Genomic DNA, 24,195 nt, shown 5'->3' with positions numbered 1-24,195 from the left:
GGCCTTTTCTGAACCTTTTCTAACTCTACAATGGCAGACTGAGTAGGGAGCCTTCAGCGACGTTATGGTGGTGGCAAGTCCTTGGGCAATGGCCCATGCTAATAAGATCAGGCAGAGGTGTTACAAATGTGTTCTGTTTTCACCTGTGAAATGCCAGAGGTTATGGCACTCTCCATGAACACTGGAGACAGCTGGCACCCAGGAGCACCTTTCATTGTAAAGCCAACAAGCTGAAAGGCATGATCTGCAAAAAATAAATAAATCCCAGGGCTCTCTATGAATTCCTACTAAAATATACTGCTTTGCTTCCAAGTGGAGTTCAGCTCCAGACTTCCAAGTGAAAACTGCTTATGTTTCCCTCCAAAGAGGCCAAGAAGTGGAACCTTTGAAAGAGGAGGGGTGTGTGGGTGTAGGGATATGGTGCTGAAGTGGAGCAGGGGGGGCGGAAATGAAAACATGTTCCCCCTTCCCCTTTCCACTCTGGTTGAAACAAAGGCCCCTTTCTTCTGCTCAGCTCCTGACCCTTCAGCACTGGGGTCTCCCTGCATTTATTCAAGGGGTGGTGGCTGGCAGGTAGCTGCCTTAATTAGGCAATGCTGCCTCTCGCCATCCATCCAGAAGGGAAACAATACAAACCTAGCTGGTATTCAGCCCGGGGGCTGCCCTCACCCAAGGATTAAAAGGAACTGCTATCCCCACACATCTCAGCCCCAATCCCTGCAGCTGGAACTAGTTAAAATGGCTTTTGTTTCTGAACTGCAGTCATTCCCATCACCTCTGAGTAACTGGGGGATTCTGGACACCTCTGGAATCCAGATGCAGAGGCCAATTTGACATCTAAACCCAATGTTTGTGTCTCTCACACTTTCCTGCCTTCACGCCTAACTCTGAGGGGGATGGACAGCGAGGCCATATCAATTTGACAGAGCTATGCTGTCTTGGAAGCTTTGTGTCGGCAGCAATGGGGTGGGTGATTGATACTGCCATACGGACACCTTTGATAACCAAAGTGCTATTAATTTGTGCTTGCCCATCTGATGGATGGGCGGAGATCTCAGAAGGAAGGGGTGCTGTCTCAGGAGCTGCCTAACCAGAAATAAGGGCCATCCACTGTGTACACTGTTGGTCTGAAATGCAGCTATCCTTTATGATAAATCCATGTGGTTTGAAATAAGGAACATCTGGAAACATAGCACTGTACTCAAGTTACAAGGGAGAGGCCACTCTCCCCATTACTCCCTTTTCATCAGGCAGAACTGGAAAGGTAGCTAGGGGCCATTTCACACATGATGTTTTATTTACCTAAACAGATTTGGGGGACGGGGCAGGAATAAGTACACCATCATGTGTGAAGACAGTGCACTCATCTTATTCAATTCCTTGGAGGGTCCTGCAATGGGAACAGGTGCATTTTTACTTGGCAAAAGAAGAAAGAGCAGTGCACTATGTTAAAGATCAACAGATTTTGGGGGGATGTATTTTGGTATATACACAATTTATATATCTGTTAGGCTGCAAGCCTATACCTGCTTACCTAAGAATAAACACACTGAATTCAGTAGGATTCACTTCTCAGAGGGTTGCACTGTTAGGCTCTAATGTGCTGCAATGTGTTTTAGCAACATCCTTTTAACTCTTTGCTATTATCCACATTTAAAACCTGCAGATGTTCATCTTAAAACTTGGATAACACGTTTTTAAAGCTTTTTGACTGATATAGTATTGGTGGGGGAGAAAGATTTCGTTTTACTTTTATTCTTGTAAGCTGCCCAGACTCGAGCTTTTCTTTTCTTTGTGGCAACAAAAAGATCTGATGAATAGAAACATGGTCCTTAGTGCCAAATCAGAGCAAAGAAAACCCAGTTGCTGTTCATTCTGATTCAGTACTAAATACAACAACAACAAAACCGTTTATTTTGAGGACCATGCCTGTACACAAATATCAACACAACAATAATTAAAAATGTTAAAATTCATTACATACTATCCCAACAAAACCTTCACCCCACAAAACAGAAAGAGACGAAAACAAGCAACGAGTTAAACAGACGATGAAGGGGTCTTTGCTTTATCATCCATAAATCTTTCCCTGGCTTTCATGGCCTTCATCACAAAGACCGCTACCACATGGGTTATTCGTGGGTTAGCATCAACTAACAAAAATTTTACTCTATCTTCAGGATTGATTATAGAGTTGGGTATAGTTTGCAGCATTGCGTCTCTAAAGCCTGAGTAAATGGGGCAATAGAGGAGGTAATGTATAAGATCCTCTTTAATTTTCATGAAGCAAGGGCATAAACGGTGTTCTGTTGGGATTTTTGTAAATCTACCAGTCAGGTATGCAGTTGGCAATGTTTGAAACCGGGCCATGGTGAAAGCTCTCCGAAGGGTGGGATCCGTGATATCCACCAGGTAGTTGGCACAGATTTTGACTGCCTTTACTTGGGGAAACCAGTAGGAAAACCCAGAATTTTTTATCTTTGTGGTGTCTAAAAAGGCGTCTTTTTCAAAGATCCATTCCTGAACTTTATCAGGGCTCCACAGTTTGAGAGTATTGAACTTGGGTAGATTGTATCTGGATACAATATCTAATAGGTTTTGATGCCAAGTTGTATTATGTTGTGAAGATACAAAGGCTTGTTTAGCCAATAAGGTGTTTGAGGCATCTGCGAGATTGATGAAAAAAATGCAGAAATCTTAAGTGGGCCCTGGCAGACACAGAAGGTAATCCTACTTCCACTCTTAAGAAGGCTGCCGGAGTACCCTGAGGGAGGCCTAGAATTCTTCTGAGATAATTTTTTTGGAAGATTTCAAGCCGTTCTAGCAGCTTCTGATTCCATCCCCAGAGTTCTACCCCATATAGCATCTGGGGAATCACTTTTCCAACAAAAGCTTTTAGTGCCAGGATCACCCTCGTATAAAAAAAGCTGAGCAGAGCACCGATTGTCCTACGTGTTAGAAGGGTTACAGCCTTGAAGTGGGCAAGCCAGCTAGATGTAGCTTGGAAAGTGATACCAAGATATTTTAAAAAAGGACACTGTTCAATTATGTGTTCATCTAAAGACCATCTAAATGTGTGGCGAGCTCTAGTAAACACCGCAATTTTGCTTTAGATAAATATTGTACTAAATATTGGGTTTCCCTGGGGGAAAGTGGCAAGGCAAATGGAGATGTAGACAGGTCTTTTTCGGGGGAACTCACAGGCACTCAGTTCTGCACATCCCATGTGGGTGTCATTGCCCTTATAAGAGAATGATGAAGGTATTCATGCTTTTTTTCTAGATAAATAGCACTGGGTGTAGATGAGCGCTAAACCGTGTACTTTCCTCAAAAAACTAGGACCAATGGCATTTACTGTGTTTCGACTCAACATCAGGAGGAGCCCTTAGACTTAGGAAGAGCTTTCCCAATACTGAATCCAAAAACCTTCCTGTGCAATTGTTTTGTGTGCAATACATGTTTGTCACTAACCTACAGTATGTGCCTATCACGTGACCTTCTTCATGAATGGGAATCTGTTGGGCTGCTGGCTCCAGGCTCCAAAAGGGCTCATACGGTAATGTTTGGGCAGAAGGGGAAATTCTGCTAGGTGCGATTGTCATCACTACAGCAGTTTCACCAGGTGAAATTTTCAGACTTTCAGTTGTTTGCAATGAGCAAATCAAAGAAAAGCAATTGAAATAGCTCAACACAACAGGTGCTTCTAGTGGTTCCCCCAAATTCAGTTGAAATTGCAACTTATTTTGGCTTCTCCAGTCTCACTATTATTCAAACCCTTGAATGGAATCCCTGTAAATTTTTATGATAAACCTGATTTGCAATGGGAGTTGAATAATTTTGATTGCAACTGTACATGCTTGCTGAATAAGCCATTTTCTGCAAACAAACAAACAAACAAACTCTATAATCATACATTTTATGCCACTCTCTCTTAAAGGCCCACATTTTTGTGCCTGTAACTTGGTTGGAGAAGTTCGGGAAAGTGCAAATCTTGGATGGCTGTTTTTTAGTTCTCATAAAGTGCAGATTAGGGAGCTTTAAAATGCAAACCAAATCTAGTTTCTCCACCATCCCTACTATAGAACCATCAACATATCTCCCAGTCTTTATCTTCTTTTCGCCCTAAAACTGCCATTACCACCCTTTCAGCTGCCCTCAACTCTGCTGCCCAGATCCTGACAGATGAGAGATTCAAGTAGGGAGGTAACCTATTTGAAGGGCTGCTATTTTGTTCCCTTTATAGTAAAACAAAACCTTTATAGTAAAAGGAACCCTCAGTCTGATTTCAAATCCCCAAACCTTCAAACATAAGCTGGACAGAGGAAATCCTTGTTAGAGTCTGATTTATTTTCTACACATTCCAATCTGATTTATTAGACAGGATGTGGCTAGGGAATTTGCCTTGTAGAAGCAGCCGTTATGGCTCATTCAAAACAATACTTTTCTCTCTCTCTCTCTCGCTAAAGACTCGCTATACATTTTGAAATCATGAGGTGCACCAGCTACTTCAAACCCTTAGATAGTCCACTTGTGGCTGCGTTTCCCTCCCTCCCATGTGTGTGTAAATATATCTGTATTTTATTTCATTTTACCTTATTAAAAATAAAAAAATAAAAATCTAGCCCTCTGATCATCCACCAAGGGGATGCAATAACATAAAACTTAAACAAGTGAAAATAACACAATTCACAAAACAACTGAAATATATTACAGTTAGCATACAATCATAAAGCTGCTCTAGAGCTACATCTCTCTCCCATGGACTGGAAAAAAATAGAACCCCACAAGTGCCTGGGTAAATAAATATGTTTTAAGCTGGTGCCAAAATGAGATAAAAGTTGCTACCAGCTGGACCTCAAAGGGGAAAACATTCTGAAAAGGAAGGCCCTGCTTTCCCAATTGCACAATGAACTTTTTGACCAGTGAAGGAATTCTGAAGAGGGTTACCTCTGACAATCTTAAAATGGGCCTGCTAAGCACCCCCTAGGGCAATTAGGAATTTGACCCTATTTTTTAAATAATACAGAAATGACAATAAACACTTTTAAAAAACAACAACAGCATATGTATAATGCAAAAATGTTTTCAAAACTTACCCGCAAGAATGTCTAGAAGTCAGTTTAAAGGAAGGGAGAGATGAAGATGTGAGCACACTAGTGAGAGTGAAATAATGCTGCCCTCTTCAAAAATTCAGTTGCCAGACCCAATAATTTTAGGTGCCAGTGGATTCTTCCACCTATCCTGCTATGATTGACACCTCCCTTTTCAACTCATTCCTGTTGTGCTGAAGTCGGTTAGTTCAGTTTACTTCGTGCTGAGCAAGTCACATAACTATTTTAACACAACTTCCAAGTTGGTAACTCCTCACAACACTTCCAGAAGTAGGTTAGAGAGAGGAAGTTCAGAGGCATGGTAATTCACACAACCAGCTCACCACAGTGTACATTCAAACAGAAATTGACTTCACCATGTAATGTCAAAGTACTGAGTTCAAGATTATCACAATCGACCCACAGACTGATTTGGGGTGACATGGAAGGGGGAGAACTCAGTTCGTAAGACCTGAAGTGTCTGATAAGCTACAACAATATATGGTGCTGCTGAATTTTGTGGACTCCAAAAGTGGATCCATGAGCCGCCAAGATTCTTTATTTTAAAATGTGTAACGCCTCTTTTTTATGAACTTCCTCCACAAAGCTGCTTACAATATCCAGTAAAAACCAACTCCACCTGACAATACAATGTATTTTTTAAAAAATACAAAATACGGTACAACTAAACAATAAAAGTCCCTTGATGGCAATTCAGAAGGAACAGAAAACACCAACAGAGAGTCCTTACCTCATCGTCCTTGTACCATGAGAGGTTCTCAGCTGTCAGGACGAACCAATACTCTTTGGAGCCACCTTTCATTATGCCAATGTTGTTGATGGTGAGCCAGCCCTTGCGGATCACCTGTGTTATAAAAACATATCATCGTTACGCATGCCAGCAGCTGACTCAGAGGATAAGAAGAGAATGGCATTACACACACAAACATAGCAGCATATCAAACAGCAGGGCCGGTCCAAGAGCTGCTTGGGTATCCTCTATGGAGGATGAACCTAGGCCAGCAAACTGAGACCTGCTTAAAAAACAGGAGAAAGAGCCGGACCAAGTAGGCAAGAACTTGCTTATCTTAGCTCATATATCCTCTGCCAAGAACACATGAGGAAGGCTCTAGGGTAGAAAGCTACAGGGCTGCATCAAAACCTCTGGTGCCTTTGCCAGACACCAGAAAACAAATCATAGCAAGCAGTCCAAGTCTGAAGTTAGGAAGGTACACACCATTCAGCAAGACTTGGAAGGGGAAGTCTTATTGGCTTGCAAGGTGAGTATTAAAAAGGCATTACACAGAGCAGAATCCAGGGCTATGCTGTTCCAGAATAAAATAAGAGGAACATCTGAATAACAACAGGCATCTGGGAGCCCCAGTTTTTCCATTCTTGATGGTGGGGGTAAACAGGGCTCTGTGTACTCTGTTACTCAGTACAAGTGCAGGGAACCCCCACACTCACAACTCAGTTTTCATTTTGTCAAAGGAAATTTCTACCTCAAATGACTACCAAAATAGATTTGGAAATGTGTTGGCAATATCCAGCAAAATCTCAGGAGTTATATCAGCATTTCCAGTGATCGTCAAATGTGGTTTCAGGACCACATGCCAACTCTCCTTTATATGAATTAAGGATGCAGAAATTGGCATCCCCTGACATATGCCAGGTTGAAGAGTTCAGCATATCTTTGCAAGGTACCTGTATTGCTTTGGCACCGTTTTTTAAAATCTGCAGTACACACAACCGTGTTTAGGCCCCACTCTGTAGCAAAGATTGAGTAGATCAAACAAAACAAAAGAGGATTGCAATCAACAAACAATTGAGTTAATAGCATTTTAAAAAAAACAACCAGTGAGTATCTGGAAGCAAAGGTGCATCTGGAATTCATATCCTGGATTTAATATGTGTTTGTGTGTGAGAGACAGACAGAGAGACACAGACAGAGAGAGTGCTGCACTTGGGGGATGCATTGTCACTATCACCAAGAAACAATCAGCCTGCAGCAAACTACATTCTGAAAAATCTTTTAGCATGAAACATCTGTGTTCCACGAGGAAAACTGAGTACTACAAAGACCAACACAACTGCTAAACTGACTGATTTTCTTTCTTTCTCTTTCTTTCTTTCTTTCTTTCTTGTGAAGACAATTGCACAACTACTGCCTCTCATTCTGAAATAGCAACACCGCTATCAACATGCTTATCTACGTCAACACTCTGCAAGTTGTGGTAAGCTACAGCTAGTGATCTGCCATGACCATGCCAATGGCCCCCGCATCCTCTCCTAGCACGAGGTGGGGGAAATAAGCCATAGTCCCTGACTTAACCTTTGGTCTCAACTGAGGGCTGTGGCTTGTTTCCCGCCACATAGCCGAGGGCTTCTCCACAATTACCGTTTGTCCGCTCTTTTCCAGGCATAGGTCTGTGCTTTGAAGCTCCATGTCTGGCTGCTCTTTCAGGTTTTCTGTGAACTGCTGGATTCAGCTTTAAAGAGTGGCTTTTCATGGGGCAAGCTCTAAAAAAAGGGCACTCAGATATGGAGCTCTAAAGCACAGACTTCCAGGAAAGCACAGAGGATAGCCCCAAGATGTAAAGCCAAGGTTTGGTCTTGGTTTCTTTGAGCAAAACAAATCATAGTCCCTGGGCAAAAAGGCTTGTGGTTTGTTGTCCCTGCTTGCACTAGAGAAGAAGTGAAGAGGAAGAGTAAGTCACCTGCACATTGACAATAAACCATTAACTGCAGTTTACTATGATGTGTGCACTGGGCTGTTCATAAGGCTGGGCTGTTCCATGTATCCTACTTTGCAGATGACAGTCCTCTATTTGAAAGTATTCTCTGAGGGCTGTCAAGTCCAAGTCCGGTTTAAAGATAAAGGAACCATGAAAAGGGAGCTGAGCCTTGAAGTTGCATATCAATGGCTAGTTAGCAGAACCTCGTCAGCAGACTGAGCAGGTGCAGAAATCACCTGGTGTCTTCTCTACTATGATAAGAGGTATCCTGTTTCTATTTAAATTATAGTAATTATTTCTAAATTTGCATTTGTGCATGTGAATTACCACATGCCAGCTTCTGTAATTCTTGAAGATTCTGTATTCTTGGACACCGGGCACTGTATCCATCCCCTTAATGGGTTATAAAACTTTATAATAAAGTTTTAGTGGAGGTATAAGTACCCAGACTCAAAGACATCCTGAACATTTAATTGCCAAATTTCTTTTGCAAACCAGTTTCTTTTCCATAAAATGGAACCATCACACTTTTTACCACACCTGGATTAAAATTTAGAAAGGTTGCAAAGGAATAGGGAGGTGGGATAAACTTATTATAAGGAATAGCTGCTCTGAAAACACCTAGAAGAAAAATCTGGAAGCCAAGAAAACCCTACTTGTTAAATAAAATAAATTCATCCAAGTATGCATGTGTCCTCCTAAAGGCCCTGAATAAAGAGGGGGGTTTTTTGTGGAGAGGGTTGTATTTGAATTCTTTCTTTCTTTCTTTCTTTCTTTCTTTCTTTCTTTAACTGCGGCCCTCCAGATGTTTTGGCCTACAACTCCCATTATCCCTAGCTAACAGGACCAGTGGTCAGGGAACATGGGAATTGTAGTCCAAAACATCTGGAGGGCCGAAGTTTGGGGATGCCTGCTTTAACTCATGGGCTATACTGTATTTGAACAATCATCTCTCAGCTTAACAACAAGATATAATATGAAGCTATAATTTGATGTTGGCTTAAGATCCTGGCTTGTTTTGAAGCCATTAGCCACAGTTTCCTGGTTCAGATGAAATGGAAAACTATGGTTAACTGAAGATTTCCTCCTGACTCAATGGATCCTGGTGCAAAAGCAGGAGTGAAGGGCCAGAATGCACAAACCATCCCACTCCACTTTATTCTTACTCCTCTTTCTTTATTATTTCTTTCATATTGGAGAGGCCCACTTCTGCTCCCACTGCAACTTCCTGGTTTTAATCTTCTTATTAATTACAGCTATTTTTTTCCAGTTATACTCAGAAACAGAATAATTATTAACACATGAAGGGAAGCAACATTACAGAAAAGTAAACTTCACTGGAAGGAAAGCATTATGAAGATGCGTTAAGATATTACGGCATTACAATCACTTATTTAAATAAAGATTGTATATTTGTTTACAAAGATAGTGAACTTAACTCAAAATGTTTACACTGCCTCCCTTCCCTTGACACTTCAATCTTCATTTGTTTTGCTATCTCTGTGATTTTGATTCCAGAGAGCGAGATCTAATGCTGGATCCCCCTTTCCTGCTGCCGTGGAAACATTGGGGGGGGGGCTGCGAAATCCAAAGAACCCAAAGCCAACATGCCCCCAAACCAGGAAGAGATTTAGAGCAGCTCCCAAGCTAGTCTGAATTTTCCCTTGACAAAAGAAAAAGGGCAGAGGAGTTGAAGGGTGATCTTTTGACCTCACTTCTGCCCTGCCAGTGAGACCTCAGCAGGGGTTTGGATGGGCAGTTAAACTGACACACACCCAAACATATAATTTAGGACTGCACAGTCATTGGATGAAAATATATTTCATGTTGTTGTTTAGTCGTTTAGTCGTGTCCGACTCTTCGTGACCCCCTGGACCAGAGCACGCCAGGCACTCCTGTCTTCCACTGCCTCCCGCAGTTTGGTCAGACTCATGTTCGTAGCTTTGAGAACACTGTCCAACCATCTCATCCTCTGTCATCCCCTTCTCCTAGTGCCCTCCATCTTTCCCAACATCAGGGTCTTTTCCAGGGAGTCTTCTCTTCTCATGAGGTGGCCAAAGTCTTGGAGCCTCAGCTTCAGGATCTGTCCTTCCAGTGAGCACTCAGGGCTGATTTCCTTCAGAATTGATAGGTTTGCAGTCCATGGGTCTCTCAAGTCTCCTCCAGCACCATAATTCAAAAGCATTAATTCTTCGGCGATCAGCCTTCTTTATGGTTCAGCTCACACTTCCATACATCACTACATTAATTTAGCAATGCACATATCAAATGTAACACCACAATTTATCTTTCCAGTTTTTCCATCGTCTATTTAACCTACATGTGGAATAAGGTAACAGCAAAACACATGTGTTTGTACTGGTTCCCTTTAAGGCCAACACAGGAGGAATCTACCATATCTTTGGCAAACCTCTGGGCCCACCGGTAGATGTCATCCTTCCACATTTTTATGTGAAACTATTTCCTGCCCTAACTTCTAGTTCTAATAAAACGTAAGAGACTCCTTTGTTGCCTTGGAATAATTTCAAACCCAGGTCACAGTGGTTTTTATTTCTGGTTGAAATAAAATCCCTTAATGGGAAATATTGAAATAAATAGAACAGACTCATGATTCATTTGAAGCTCTAGTTCATCTAGGCATCCAGTTCTTTCTTCCCTGTTCCACTTCAACAAGTATTGTCAAGCCATGTGTACTCAAGTTGAATTTATTCCCGGGCAAGTCTGTTTTTCCTATTTATAACTCTGCTGGTGTTTTAAATACACAGTGTATTTGTATGCTAGTCTATATTAAAATAGGGTTGCATCTTTTAGTGGTGAGCTGCTCTACATTTGCAGCTTGTGGTGTGACTTTAAGCATGCCTAGCATCCATAGCTGCCAAGTTATCCCTTTTTTTAAGGGAAATTCCATTATGCTGAATGGGCTTCATCGCGAGAAAAGGGAAAACTTGGCAGCTATGCTAGCATCTTTGCTTAAAATCCCTTCACACAGCCACATATTGCACTTCAGCAATTGGATTTTCGGTGCTTACAGCCTAGTGCATTACTGCGAAACCAGCTTCCCATTTGCTCCATTACTACTGCAGGTCCTATAGAAAGCAGGTTCCTTCCTCCAGGCAGAGTGAGCCATCCAGGCTGCACCAATTATTGCTCTCTCCAGGCATGTAAACTGTGGGGGAAAGGACGCAGCTGCCGTCCAAGTTAGGTGCACAGAAAACAAAGGGACACAGTCCTTCCACCAAACTGCAGGAAGTAATGGCCACAATAATTCTGGAATTCTCTAAGCAGAAAACATGAATTCTGCAACCAGAATAAAGTATATCTGCAGCCACCCTCTGCCCCATGGCACGGCTTATAGCAGACTTAAGACCAAACACAGCTTCACTAGCCATCTATTGCTGCATGCTATATGACTGACAGCTGTCATGTTCATTTTTCAGCCCAAGGCAACCAGCAACAGTAAGAGGATTATTGAGCCACCAGACATGGCTGGTATGTACTGCTGGCTGAGTTGTAGAAGCCAAACTTACAGGAACAGCATCCTAACAATTGAGACAATATCTCTGGCCTACTTCATAGCAGTACATGCAATAGCAGCAAATCTATAATTTTGGACAGAACCTTATTGCTAATCACGTTTAAAGGAGGCAGATGTCGGGGAGGATAGTTTAAACAAATGTAAGGGGGGGCAGAACCCTCTTCCCCATCTACTAGTCTTCTTCAGTCCACCAGGAGTCCTGTGTCCAGTTTTGGGCACCACAGTTAAAGGAGGATATTGGCAATCAGTGCTGCATAATGGTTAGAGTGTTGGACTAGCACCTGGGAGACCAGGGTTCAAATCCCCACCCAACCATGAAGCTCATTGGGTGACCTTGGGCCTAACCTACCTCGCAGGGTTGTTGCGAGGATGAAATGGGGAGGAGGAGAACCATGTACACCACCTTGAGATCATTGGAAGGTAAAAGTGGTATATAAATGTAATAAATAAAATAAAATAAAGTAAAATAAATGTGCAGAGGAGGGCGACCAAGATGATCAAGGGTCTGGAAACCAAGCCTCTATAGCTCTATGACTGCCTGAAGTCCACTTTCCTTGCACCCATGACCTGATACAAGAAGTGAGCTCAAGTGGGAGAAAATTGCTTGGGAATTCAGTACCCCACGCCTAGAAACCCTATGGGTACTTTAAATCACACCACCTCCCTGACATGATTGATAACAGACTGGTGTTTCTGTAGTTTGGACCTGAAGGTGACACCACATATTATGCAGCAGACATGATTGCTGTGGCAACAATGGCACTATAATGGTTACCCTCCTGCAGACACTGTGGACAGGTAAGTGATGTACCTGTGACTTTAAGCCAGAGGAGAGAGGAGGCAGATCAGGATCTACAGGCAAATCACTGAACTGCAGGAGACTGGTAAGGTTTTCTAACTTGCAGTTGTGTTGTAATAGCAACAGAAAAAAATCCTCTTTTGCACCCATGCCCCCAAAATAGGCTGCTAGGATCACTGATCTGTATTCACTTAGATGTAAATATATATTTTAATATGCAGGCTAGACTAATTTATGGCTCACTGGATGGAGAGGATCCCTGGGCAACAAGTCTGCAATCCAGTTATGGTTGGTGGACCTTAAGGGTCCTGGGTTTTGTTTTTTTTAAAAAAGTGCATGGAGTCTGCCCATTGCTGTTTCAAACACCTGCATGGGCATCTATGGGATTAAAAGGTGGAAGCTGTTTGAAGATGCAGGTATGTTGTTCATGCTGTATTTGTTTGCTGCAGGAAGCACGGGTCAACCCACAGCCATCACATCTGCCATGGAAGAAGCAGAGTCACCTCATTTACTTTTTATTTCATTTGGAGCAGGATTTCTACCTCTTAGTTCCAGATCTCCCTGCAAGTCTTTTCTAAATAAAAAAATACAACCAGGCCTTGGGCTGATTAATATTCCACAGCCTTTTAAATGTGTTTGTGGGGGGGGGGTTGTTGTTTTGCTGTAGTACTTTTATCTCATGTTTTTATCTTGTGAACCGTCCTAAGATATTTAATATAATAATAATTTTATTATTTGTATTCCACAAATCTGACTGGGTTGCCCCAGCCACTCAGGGTTGCTTTCAGCATATGCAGAAACAGAGTAAAACATCAAGTATTAAAAAACCTCCCACTACTAGGCTGCCTTCAGATGTCTTCTTAAAGTTGTTTAGTTCTTTATCTCCTTGACATATGAAGGGAGGGAGTTCATCTCAGTGCTTTTTTCTGAGGGGACACAGGGGTATACGCATACCCCTAAACATTTTGTGAATCTAAGTTTGGCCTCATTGAGGGGCGGTATTTCAATATGAGTAGGAAAATGTGAGTACCCCTAAACATTTTCTTAGAGAGAGAAAAAAGCACTGGTGCCACAACCAAGAAGGTCCTCTGCCTTGCTCCCTATAACTTCGCTTCTCGCAGTGAGGGAACCGCCAAAAGGCCCTTGGCGCTGGACATCAGTGTCTGGGCAGAACGATGGGGGTAAAGACACTCATTCAGGTATACTGGGCCGAGGCCATTTAGGGCTTTAAAGGTCAACACCACTTTGAGTTGTGCTCGGAAACATACTAGGAGCCAATGTAGATCTTTCAAGACCGGTGTTATGTGGTCTCGGCGGCCACTCCCAGTCACCAGTCTAGCTGCCGCATTCTGGATTAGTTGTAGTTTCCGGGTCACCTTCAAAGGTAGCCCCACATAGTGCGCATTGCGGTAGTCCAAGCGAGAGATAACCAGAGCATGCACCACTCTGGCCAGACAGTCCGTGGGCAGGTAGGGTCTCAGCCTGCGTACCAGATGGAGCTGGGAGCCCTGGACACAGAATTGACCTGTGCCTCCATGGACAGCTGTGAGTCCAGAATGACTCCCAGGCTGCGCACCTGGTCCTTCGGGGGCACAGTTACCCCATTCAGGACCAGGGAGTCCTCCACACCCGCCCGCCTCCTGTCCCCTACAAACAGTACTTCCGTCTTGTCAGGATTCAACCTCAATCTGTTAGCCGCCATCCATCCTCCAACCGCCTCCAGGCACTCACACAGGACCTTAAGCATCCTCACTGATTTAAAAGAGAGGTAGAGCTGGGTATCATCCACATATTGATGGACACCCAGCCCAAACCCCCTGATGATCTCCCCCAGCGGCTTCATATAGATGTTAAAAAGCATGGGGGAGAGGAGGAAACCCTGAGGCACCCCACAAGTGAGAGGACAAGGGGTCTGAACACTTATCCCCACCACCACCACCACTTTCTGGACACAGACCAGGAGGAAGGAGCGGAACCACTGTAGAAAAGTCCTCCCAGCTCCTCTAGACAGTCCAGAAGGATACTATGGTCAACAGTATCAAATGCCTTTTGATGAAGGATGTTATATAAATCTAATGAATAAATCTAATTATTATTATTAATAATAATAATATTAATAATAATAAAATACCCATTTTCACTCTGTTCACCAACTAATGACTTTTGCTCCCTCATTTTCTGTTCTGACGGACATAGTATTAGGGTTTTCTGTACTTTTGTCTCCCTGCCCCGTCTGCAGCCAAGGGAGGCGTCCCAGCTTCGCCCCAGATGCACCTAAATTAGTACTTGTTAGCACTGCACATTGAGTGGCCTTTTTACTCACCAGGATCTCATCCTGCAAAAAGAGGGCCATAGCAACAACAGCAGCAGCAGCAAAGACAGGAGCAAAGAAAGGAGAAATCATTACTCAAGAAAGCGGGAGGAGGAGGAAGAAACTAGGCTCCAAAAATAAAGGGGGAGGAGGGGAAAATATAAATATATAACAAAACCAAACATTTATCACTAGAACCTTTTGCTAAATCAGCACTCTAGTTGCAAAAACAGCAAAAAGACCACATCACAAAACAAAATATGCTTAGGTAAAAGAGGGGGGGGGTGTTTTGTTTTTAAGCACATAAAAGTGAAATAGACTAAACAGGTCTGCAGGGTCCCACCCACCCCCATCCTTTTTCAGGGCCCCCTCCTCTCCCACTTGGGTGGTAGAAAGTGGCTGGCCTTGCCTGAGAAGCAGTGAAGTAGCATTTTCAGAAAGGGCATTGGCCTAAGTCCACCCAGTGGTAGGTCTGAGGTTATATTCATGTTACACATTTATATTTATTTTATACCAATTTAACTGTCACGGCTTCCTTTAAAGAACAGCAAGGATTGTAATCTGGCAACACTCTGCTGAAGGTTCATCCAACAGAAAGCCGAACCCCTGATCACAGGGTTGATCCCTCAGCAATAGGGGGAAACAATTCTGTGTTTTAAACGTGCCGTAAATGGATGTTTTGTCCCATGATGGCACAGGGGCCTGTGGTGTAGGAAGTTCTTTACCCCACCCAAACAGGGCCTGAAAATTTTCAAACTCATAAGAACTTTAGAAGATTGAATAACACCCCAGATGTTTCCTTTAAAATGCAACCTTGTCAGCCTTGGGTATCTTGTTCTCACGTAATTCTTTGGACAATAAAGGTTGTATCCAATGCTAAATGTACACAGAGAAGACCCACTGGAACTGAGAGACGCGGCAGGCTGTGTTCACATGGCTGTTTATACAGTTTCCATGACGTTTCTCAACTGTTCCACATTACATTTGAACTTCCACAACATGTAAAATCCACTTCCAAAACTAGTGGAATGTAGTGGAACTATAATGGAATATAGTGCATGTTTAACACTCAGTTCCATATTATTCACAAATGGGTTTTTTTCTGGAATCAAAAAACATGGAAATGAGCACTAAACTTGTACTAAATTCTGCTTTTGTTCCAGAAGTGGCTTTTGAGTCATGTGAAAGCTCAGGTATGAATGCAGAATGTTAGAGAAGAGTCATGGAAATGGAATAAACTGCTATGTGAATGCAGCCTAGCTTAGGTCCATTAATTTAAATGGATCAACTCTACAAAATACTTGTATTTGGCTACAACTCTAAGCCTGTAAGAAAGGACCATGCTATTCTTAATTTTTGTAAAGTGCAGAGAATCTTTAGAAATTCAGTAATAAAAATAAAAATCACAATGAGCACAACTGTTATTCTAGTATTACTGTTAATATTATGCTCTTTGGCCACATTGAAGTCAATCTGAAAATATAGTAATGGCTAAATTCAGTCCTACTCATTTCAGTAATACTTATTCCCAGGTGGGTGGAAAGAATTAAAGCTATCAATTACCATTATTATTATTATTATTATTATTATTATTATTATTATTGCCACTATCACCATCCACAAGGTTATCCCTCCATACACCATGCAGAGACAAGTACAGTATACAACTACCAGTGAAGTATAAGACTATAACAAAAGTGGGTTGTTTTCTTTAAAAAAAAACCATTAGGAAGTGTGTATCCAACAATTAATTCAAGAAACTTATTTCAGGCCAATCAGCTGAGCTAGCAGGCAACAATACAATTAAAGTTTTATCTGATTAAGTTTACTAATGAATATGAAAGCCCTATTCAGGATTACCCTCCAGGACCCCCCTACCACCCTGGGTATGGAGTAGTTTGCTTCAGTGAAATGGGTTCGATGAGTTGACATTTTGTTTCCTTCTGGCTTCCAAGATGTGTTAATGAAACTTCCACTGCCTCCTGCAAAGCAAAGTGCATATCCATCCCAAGGCTTTAAAAGATAGCCACAAAAGGGGCTTACCTGATTCCCAGCTGTTTTCTTCTTGCTCATCTGGCTACTCCTTTGCTGAGCACTGCACGAGAAGGAGGGGGGAAAAAAGGCTGAAGACATTTTTCTTTCTTTCTAGTTTTGACTCTCTTGGGGCGGCTCATATGAGTCCAGATTTCTTGGCCTCTGCTTGAATTCCACGTTTAGCCTGAATTTCTCTCTCTGGAGGGGAGAACTTTAATTTTTATCCCCCCTCCCAACCCGTTCTGTGATCCTGATGAAAATACCCCCCCCCCCACATACACTGTAGGTATTATTCCCAGGAAAGAAGTTCCCATTGCCATCAATAAGAGAACTCAGATCTTGCAACGCTCTTTCTTAAGTGGGTAAAGGTAAAGGGACCCCTGACCGTTAGGTCCAGTCGCGGACAACTCTGGGGTTGCGGCGCTCATCTTGCTTTATTGGCCAAGGGAGCTGGCATTTGTCCGCAGACAGCTTCCGGGTCATGTGGCCAGCATGACTAAGCCGCTTCTGGCAACCCAGAGCAGCGCACGGAAACGCCGTTTACCTTCCTGTCGGAGCAGTACCTATTTATTTACATGCACTTTGACGTGCTTTCGAACTGCTAAGTTGGCAGGAGCAGAGACTGAGCCATGGGAGTTCACCCCGTTGCGGGGATTCGAACCTCCAACCTTCTAACTGGTTTAGACCACAGCTCCACCCACATCTAAAGTGGGTAACTGCTACTAATTCTCAGCACACAAGGTCCTCTGCTTGTGAAATTTAGGGTGCAAATTTAGGGTGTGCTGTATTATAACTGCTATTTCATGGGACTTCTAAAAATAATAATGGAAGAAAGGATATATTTATACATCCCAGGTGTCTTGTGCAGATAAGACTGTCACCTTTTACCAAATGTGCAAAGGAACAGAAAAAGATGGGAATTATATTGGTAAAACTACAGGCAAACATACATCATCCAGCTCACCACAAAGAACAAAACCTGGTATAATATTGTATGGAGTTCTAGAAAAACATGAAAATGGGCTCATCCTCACTTCCTGTGCCTAGAAAGCATGAGTTTGAATGGTTTTACACATGATCTGTGGTTTCTAGGCATGGATTCAAGTGGTTTTGCCTTTGTCTTGCCACTTTCCCTTGGAAAACCTGCTCTTTGATGCTAAATCAGAACAAACAGCAATTAGCGGGAAACCTGCTTGCCATTCATTCCGATTCAGCCCTAAACCATGGGTTTCCCCAGGGGAAAGCAGCAGGGTAAACAGAAGTGTAAATGAGCCCCAAGTCTTGTGGCACCTTAAAGTTGTTTAATAATAATAATAATAATAATAATAATAATAATAATAATAATCCTATATAATAATGTCCATGTTGTCCCTGCGTCCAGATGTCCCGTGTGTCCCTGGGTCACTGCGCATGTGCCCCAGGGATACAGGGATTGGACAGCAGAGACTGCGCGCGCGCACTCTCCCCCCACTCTGCCTCCTCCAACCGCCGCTCCCGCCGGGGTGGAGGCCGGCGAAGGCCTCCTCACAACCCTCCCTGGCCGTGAGGAGCGGCGGTTGGAGGAGGCGGGGGGGGGAGAGTGCGCGCGTCCTTCCTGTCGGCGGCTGGGGGAGAGGAAGGAAGGAGGAGAAAGCGCCGCTTTCTCCTCCTCCGTTCCTGTCCCCCTGCCGCCGACAGCAAGGACGGGTCCCAGGGTTCGGAGAAGCGCTGCGCAAGCGCTTCTCCGAACCCTGGGATGTCTGCTTCCTGTCGGCGGCTGCGGGAGAGGAACGGAGAAGGAGAAAGCAGCGCTTTCTCCTCCTCCGTTCCTGTCCCCCTGCCGCCGACAGCAAGGACGGGTCCCAGGGTTCGGAGAAGCGCTGCGCAAGCGCTTCTCCGAACCCTGGGATGTCTGCTTCCTGTCGGCGGCTGCGGGAGAGGAACGGAGAAGGAGAAAGCAGCGCTTTCTCCTCCTCCGTTCCTGTCCCCCTGCCGCCGACAGCAAGGACGGGTCCCAGGGTTCGGAGAAGCGCTGCGCAAGCGCTTCTCCGAACCCTGGGATGTCTGCTTCCTGTCGGCGGCTGCGGGAGAGGAACGGAGAAGGAGAAAGCAGCGCTTTCTCCTCCGTTCCTGTCCCCCTGCCGCCGACAGCAAGGACGGGTCCCAGGGTTCGGAGAAGCGCTGCGCAAGCGCTTCTCCGAACCCTGGGATATCTGCTTCCTGTCGGCGGCTGCGGGAGAGGAACGGAGAAGGAAAAAGCAGCGCTTTCTCCTCCTCCGTTCCTGTCCCCCTGCCGCCGACAGCAAGGACAGGTCCCAGGGTTCGGAGAAGCGCTGCGCAAGCGCTTCTCCGAACCCCAGGATTCTAGCGCCCGTTATTGAACGGGCTGAAAACCACTAGTAATAATAATAATAATTTATTTATACCCCGCCCATCTGGCTGGGTTTCCCCAGACACTCTGGGCGGTTTAAGCGTTCATGAGTTAGGACAGGGGTCCCCAGACTTACCGGCGTTTGGGCCGGTTCCCACCGCGCCGATCGCGCGGCGGGCTGGAGGACGGGGGAGCGCGCACCTGTGCGGGCCGGTGGGCGGGGGAGTGCGCGCCCGTGCGCATGCGCACGGGTGCTTACTGGCGCGGCGGCGTGCTTCCAGGGTGGAAAAAGCGCCGAAAATCCGTTGTGCGCATGCGTATGGGCCTCCCCCGACCCGGAGGTGCACCAGAAATGACCTCTTCCGGGTCGGGAGAGGCCCATACGCATGCGCACAAAGGATTTTCGGTGCTCTTTTCCCGACCCAGAAGAGCGCTGCCGCACTGCGCGCCATAAGAGCAGGCGGCGGGCGTCGTCGCGGGCCGGATTGGCACGCCAATTGGGCCGCATCCGGCCCCCGGACCGTAGTTTGGGGACCCCTGAGTTAGGATCTACTTCAACAGTTGCATGAAGTGTATTCCTGAGCTGATGGCAGAAAAACTCATGGGAAATGCAATGCAGAAGATAAAAACCATAATTAAAGGTCCTCCAGAATCTTGTTTTCTTGCAGGTCTAATGGCGCAACTTGTCACCAATGCAAAAATAGTGCATTAGTGATGGATTTATTCTGGACTGTCCACACATCCTTCTGCTTTATTAGTTGTTCTGTATGATTGCCATCTGTAGGGGTGCACAACAGCACAACGAAAGTGGGACAATACAGTCTGCCCAGAACATTTTAGTCTTTAAGGTACCACAATATTATTTTATCCTTTTTGCTGCAACTGCTACTCCTCCAGAAAAAAAGCATGTCATCTCCGCATCGCTGATGCTTACTTGGCAAATCCAATAAAATCTTCATGGTTTGTGTTCATGTAGGCTAGTTCAATGTCTATCAGGAGCATGACCTGGGGAGTGAAGATAAGAAGAGAGGAATGAAACAGGGGTTATAGGTGAAGCCAGTTACTAGCTGTATTAATGCAACGTGCTCCACGTGGGGCTGCCCTTGGGCTTGGTTTGGAAGCTCCAGCCGGTGCAAAGTATGTATCGATGGGGGTATTTGGCTGACGACATGTGACCCCTTTAATAAATACAAGGACCCACCAAGCCAGGTTCAAGGTCTTTGTATTTATTAAACCCCTGGACAACTTAGGTACCAGTACTTCAAAGTCTGCCTGAACCCTTCTATCCCAGCTCCATCACCGAGATCATCTGCAATAGCATTGCTGGTCGTTCCCCAGATTGGCAAGTCTCATTTGACAACAAGAGACCGAGCCTTTAGTTGCATCAGCCCAGGATTGTGGAAATGCTCTGCCAATAGAGACTCAGCTGGCACCTTCTGCCTCAATTTTTAAACGCTTACTGAAAACCTTTCTATCCCATCAGCTTTGTAGACCACCAGCTACTGCTCTTCCTCGCCGCTCCTGCTACCTCCTTGCTTGAGAGGCAGAGAGGTAGGCAGGCAGTGACACCCACTGATTCTCCTTCTCAGCATCACCAGTAAAAAGTGGGTGAAAAGAACAGTTTGTGACACTGAAGAAGAGCAGCAGATCTGTTTGTGAGAGAGGGGGGGGAGGAGGGGAGGGGGCCCTTTCAAGGTATTAGCCCATGCCTATGGCTTGAGGCTGGTTGTGTATGTGTGTGTGAAATGAGAATCCCCTCCACACACACCTGATCTTTGGTTCTGCTCTCTCGATCGCGGATGTGGGTTGTAACAATTCGTTCCATTTCCTCCCGTAGGTGTGGGTATTGGCTGAGCTGCAGAGGAAGAGAAGGGGGGGAAGAACATGTGCATATGGGGAAATACAGGGTGGAAAGAGGCCAGGAAATTACTGCTGCTACCACCACCACCGTTCAGTCCTCATCAGAAGATCTGGTAGTTGGGGTGGGGTGGGATAGGGGAGATATAAAAAAGAAAAGTAGCAGAGAGATTTTCCAAGTTCCAGCCATGATACAACATTTGTTCTTCTTTACATCGTAGCCAGCATCTTGGTCTGGTTTGACATGTTTGAGAGGCAGCTTTGCTGGAACTAAATCCCCCTATTCTCACCAGCAGGAAACGTTCTGCAGAACAGCCATCTGCAAATGTGTCTTCTCAGATTATTCTTTTGGCCTCCAGATCTGAATTCATTTTATTTGAGGGATGTTTGAAATCTGGGCTCCATGGCCAAGTTTCAACCTCCTGCAGGGGTAGCCAACATGGTGCTCTCCAGATGTAGCCAAAATGGCACCCTCCACATCCCAACAGCCCCAACCAGCAGGACCAATATCTGGGATGACCAGTCCAACAACATCCAGAGGTTACCACATTGGTTACCCCTGCCCTACTGTGTAAGGCACATAGTAGATTCTCTGCGGAAACTAAGTGTGAAGATATAAAATCTTAAGAAAATGCATCTTATGCCTGACCTCATCTCAGGATGCTACAAGCAGTGGTTGATACAATTTAGTTAGTACAGCTATCATTAACCTGGACCACTCAGTTAATTCCTAAATTAAAGGCACCAGAATTTAAGACTACTGTACCTGGAAGTTATACACTATTGACCTGTAGCTGTCTACTCCAACCTTCCTTAACCCAGAATCTTCCAGATGTTTTGGACTCCAGATGCGCTGGCTGGGACTAATGGGAATGGTAGCCCAGCACATCTGGACAGCAGTAGCATACCATTCAGCAGTCCTAGTTGTGCTGGGACAGCCAGGGAATTAGTAAAGCCACCAGAGTTTTTGATCCAATCCCTGGGCACCCCGATTTCTCCCTGTCAGAGGACAGAGGCTGCAGAAGCAGTTCCTGGGGGAGCAGCGGTGTTGGGAAGGAGGCATGCTGTTTGTTTTCATCTGCTCAGGGCACATCTGCAGTAGCATTTCCCACAGAGACAAGGAACTGCCTCCCGCACTGCCAGTTCCCAGCCCCATCAGCCCTAATGGGCTATGCTGCAACAGTTAGAATTGGTGGGAGGCACTACTGAGGGAATTCCCACCCCAGGGGCTTAAAGTGGTGGTGGCAGACCAGATTCATGGGAATCTGCATTTAGGAATGAACAGCCTGGGCATCATGAGAGGGACTTAGGGCTCTGCCTCACTATCTGGGTGATGGAAGGGACTTCAGGATAGGCTCCCCCCGTGCTACCTGGTTAATCGAGGGCCCAGAGAGGGAGGCGTGGACATGTAGCTGCACCTCGAAATATGTTTATTCTGCTCTCTCTTTCCGTTGCCTTTTCCCAACCCTGATAAGCAGTGGTGTTTTGGTGTGCAGTCCTGACTTGCACAGAATGAGGCATCAAAAGACATCATCTCAATTTTCTTCTCGGGGATGTTAGAAGATATGCAGTAGGCTGGTGCAAGCTGTTTTACACTCTAATTGTAAGTGTAAGGAGAGGAATGGCTAGTTGTGATCACTAGTGCTGAGATACAGGCATTATGCACATGCCAAGGACACTCTCCCTTAAACGCTAGCACTGGAAATAGTTTTTGCATAGTTCTTTTGGAGACGGAGACCGAAAGAGCTGCACCTGATATCAATGTCTGGGTAAATCCTTGGAGAGGAAAACAGCATCTAAGCTGCTAAAATCATAAGAAATACTTTTGCTCATAATAAGGCCTGAAGCACCACTGCACATGTCAAAACATTGCCCAATTAAAATCAAAGCAGAAGTGAACGTAAAGTTTAAGGTGATCTACACAGATTGAGTGCTTTGCTGTTTTCTTCATTCCCCCAAAGCTGGATTTTTGTGAGCAGCATTGGGGGGGGGGTGGTTGGTTCCAGAAGCACGTTGTATTACATTGCAAATATAAAGGCAAACACTAAGGAGACAATTTATGATCTGAACATGAAGTTGATAGGCAAGATTATAATTGAATATGAAATGGTTACGGCCTTGTGCACACTTACCTGGAAGTAAGCCCCATTGAAAATAATGAGATATGTAAATGATATGTTTAAAGTAGATAAGAAAAAAGGATTTAGTACAGAATTTTCAAGGTCTGAAAGGGAATTATTAGGAAACAATGAGAAGTTATTATCTAGCATGTATAAACTGTTGCTAGAATGGCACACAAAAGACGAAGATATCAAATCAGTAATGATAAAATGGGCACAAGATATTGGGCATAATATCCAACTTCTGTTTTGGGAAAAATTATGGAAAGAAGATCTAAAATTCACAGCATGCTGTTCGTTGAAGGAAAACTATATGAAAATGATGTATAGATGGTATTTAACACCAGTAAAATTAGCTAAAATGTATAAAAATGCTTCCAATGTATGCTTGAAATGTAAAGAAAAAGAAGGCATGTTCTACATATGTGCTACAAGATAACTAAAGCATTCTGGGAAATGATATATAATGAACTGAAGAAAATGTTTGAAATAATATTTGTGAGGAAAAACAGAGGCTTCTTTGTTAGGCATTTTAGGTACAGAGATTCCAAAAGAGCAGAAAAGACTATTTATGTATGCGACAACAGCAGCAAGAATATTACTGGCCCAGAGATGGAAAGAAGATAAGGTTCTAACTAGAGAAGAATGGCTAATGAAGATGATGGACTATGGCAAAATGGTAAAATTGACCAGGAGAATCAGAGATCAGGTTGAGAAGAAGTTTAAGAAAGAATGGGAAAAATACATAATTTATTTAAGAGAACACTGTAAACAACTAAAAACTTTGGCAGGATTAGAGTAATACTTGTACAAAACACAATGGAAAAAGGTAATAACATTGTTAACAAATTAGATAAGAAATGGATAAGCTGAAAGAAAAAGGGATTGACACTGAAAACTAGAGTAGGGCGGTGGGAAGTCTAGGGATTCTGAAAATCCTAAATGTGAAAGCGGACAATATGTTTAAATTGAAATATGTTACAGTATATAAAACTCAATTAAAAATATTTATAAAAAAAGGAAAAGGAAATAATGAGACTTCTGAGAAAATGTGCATAGGAAGCTATAAAGCAGTCAGACAAGGACTGGACATGTTCGTGTATATGAAGTATGTTTCATTGTGAATCTTCTAATTTTTAAGGGCAGCCACAACTGAAACATTTGACATTGCCAAGACTGGAATGTTTGAATATTTAGCTGCTTATTGCTTTAGATCAGGGAAGGGCAAGCTGCAGCCCCCCATAAGAGCGTAAGAGCCTGCTGGATCAGGCCAATGGTCCACCCAGTCCAGCGTCCTGTCCTCAAGGAGCCAACCGATGCCTCTGGGAAACCTACATGAAAGATTCAAACACAAGAGCGCTCCA

At 44.1% G+C, this 24,195-nt stretch overlaps 1 protein-coding gene across 11 annotated transcripts in view; it reads right to left on the bottom strand.

Moving 5' to 3' along the window:
• DNM1 (dynamin 1) overlaps positions 1-24,195 on the bottom strand; it is a 148,403-nt gene that overhangs the window by 47,413 nt on the left and 76,795 nt on the right. For all 11 annotated transcript variants that reach the window (XR_009557002.1, XR_009557003.1, XR_009557001.1 and 8 more), the window contains exons 11-14: positions 20,623-20,709; positions 19,789-19,859; positions 16,514-16,565; positions 5,842-5,955 (exon numbers count right to left, since the gene is read on the bottom strand). Coding sequence is in view for 8 of the 11 variants with exons in the window: in XM_060270180.1 (XP_060126163.1) it covers positions 5,842-5,955; positions 16,514-16,565; positions 19,789-19,859; positions 20,623-20,709 (324 nt within the window). In the remaining 3 variants the exon portion in view is untranslated. The remainder of the gene's footprint in view (positions 1-5,841; positions 5,956-16,513; positions 16,566-19,788; positions 19,860-20,622; positions 20,710-24,195) is intronic.

This window comes from Zootoca vivipara, chromosome Z (assembly GCF_963506605.1).
Source record: "Zootoca vivipara chromosome Z, rZooViv1.1, whole genome shotgun sequence".
Lineage (NCBI taxonomy): Eukaryota > Metazoa > Chordata > Lepidosauria > Squamata > Lacertidae > Zootoca > Zootoca vivipara.
The sequence above is the reverse complement of the archived record's forward strand: the minus strand, read 5'-3'. Positions and strand labels throughout refer to the sequence as shown.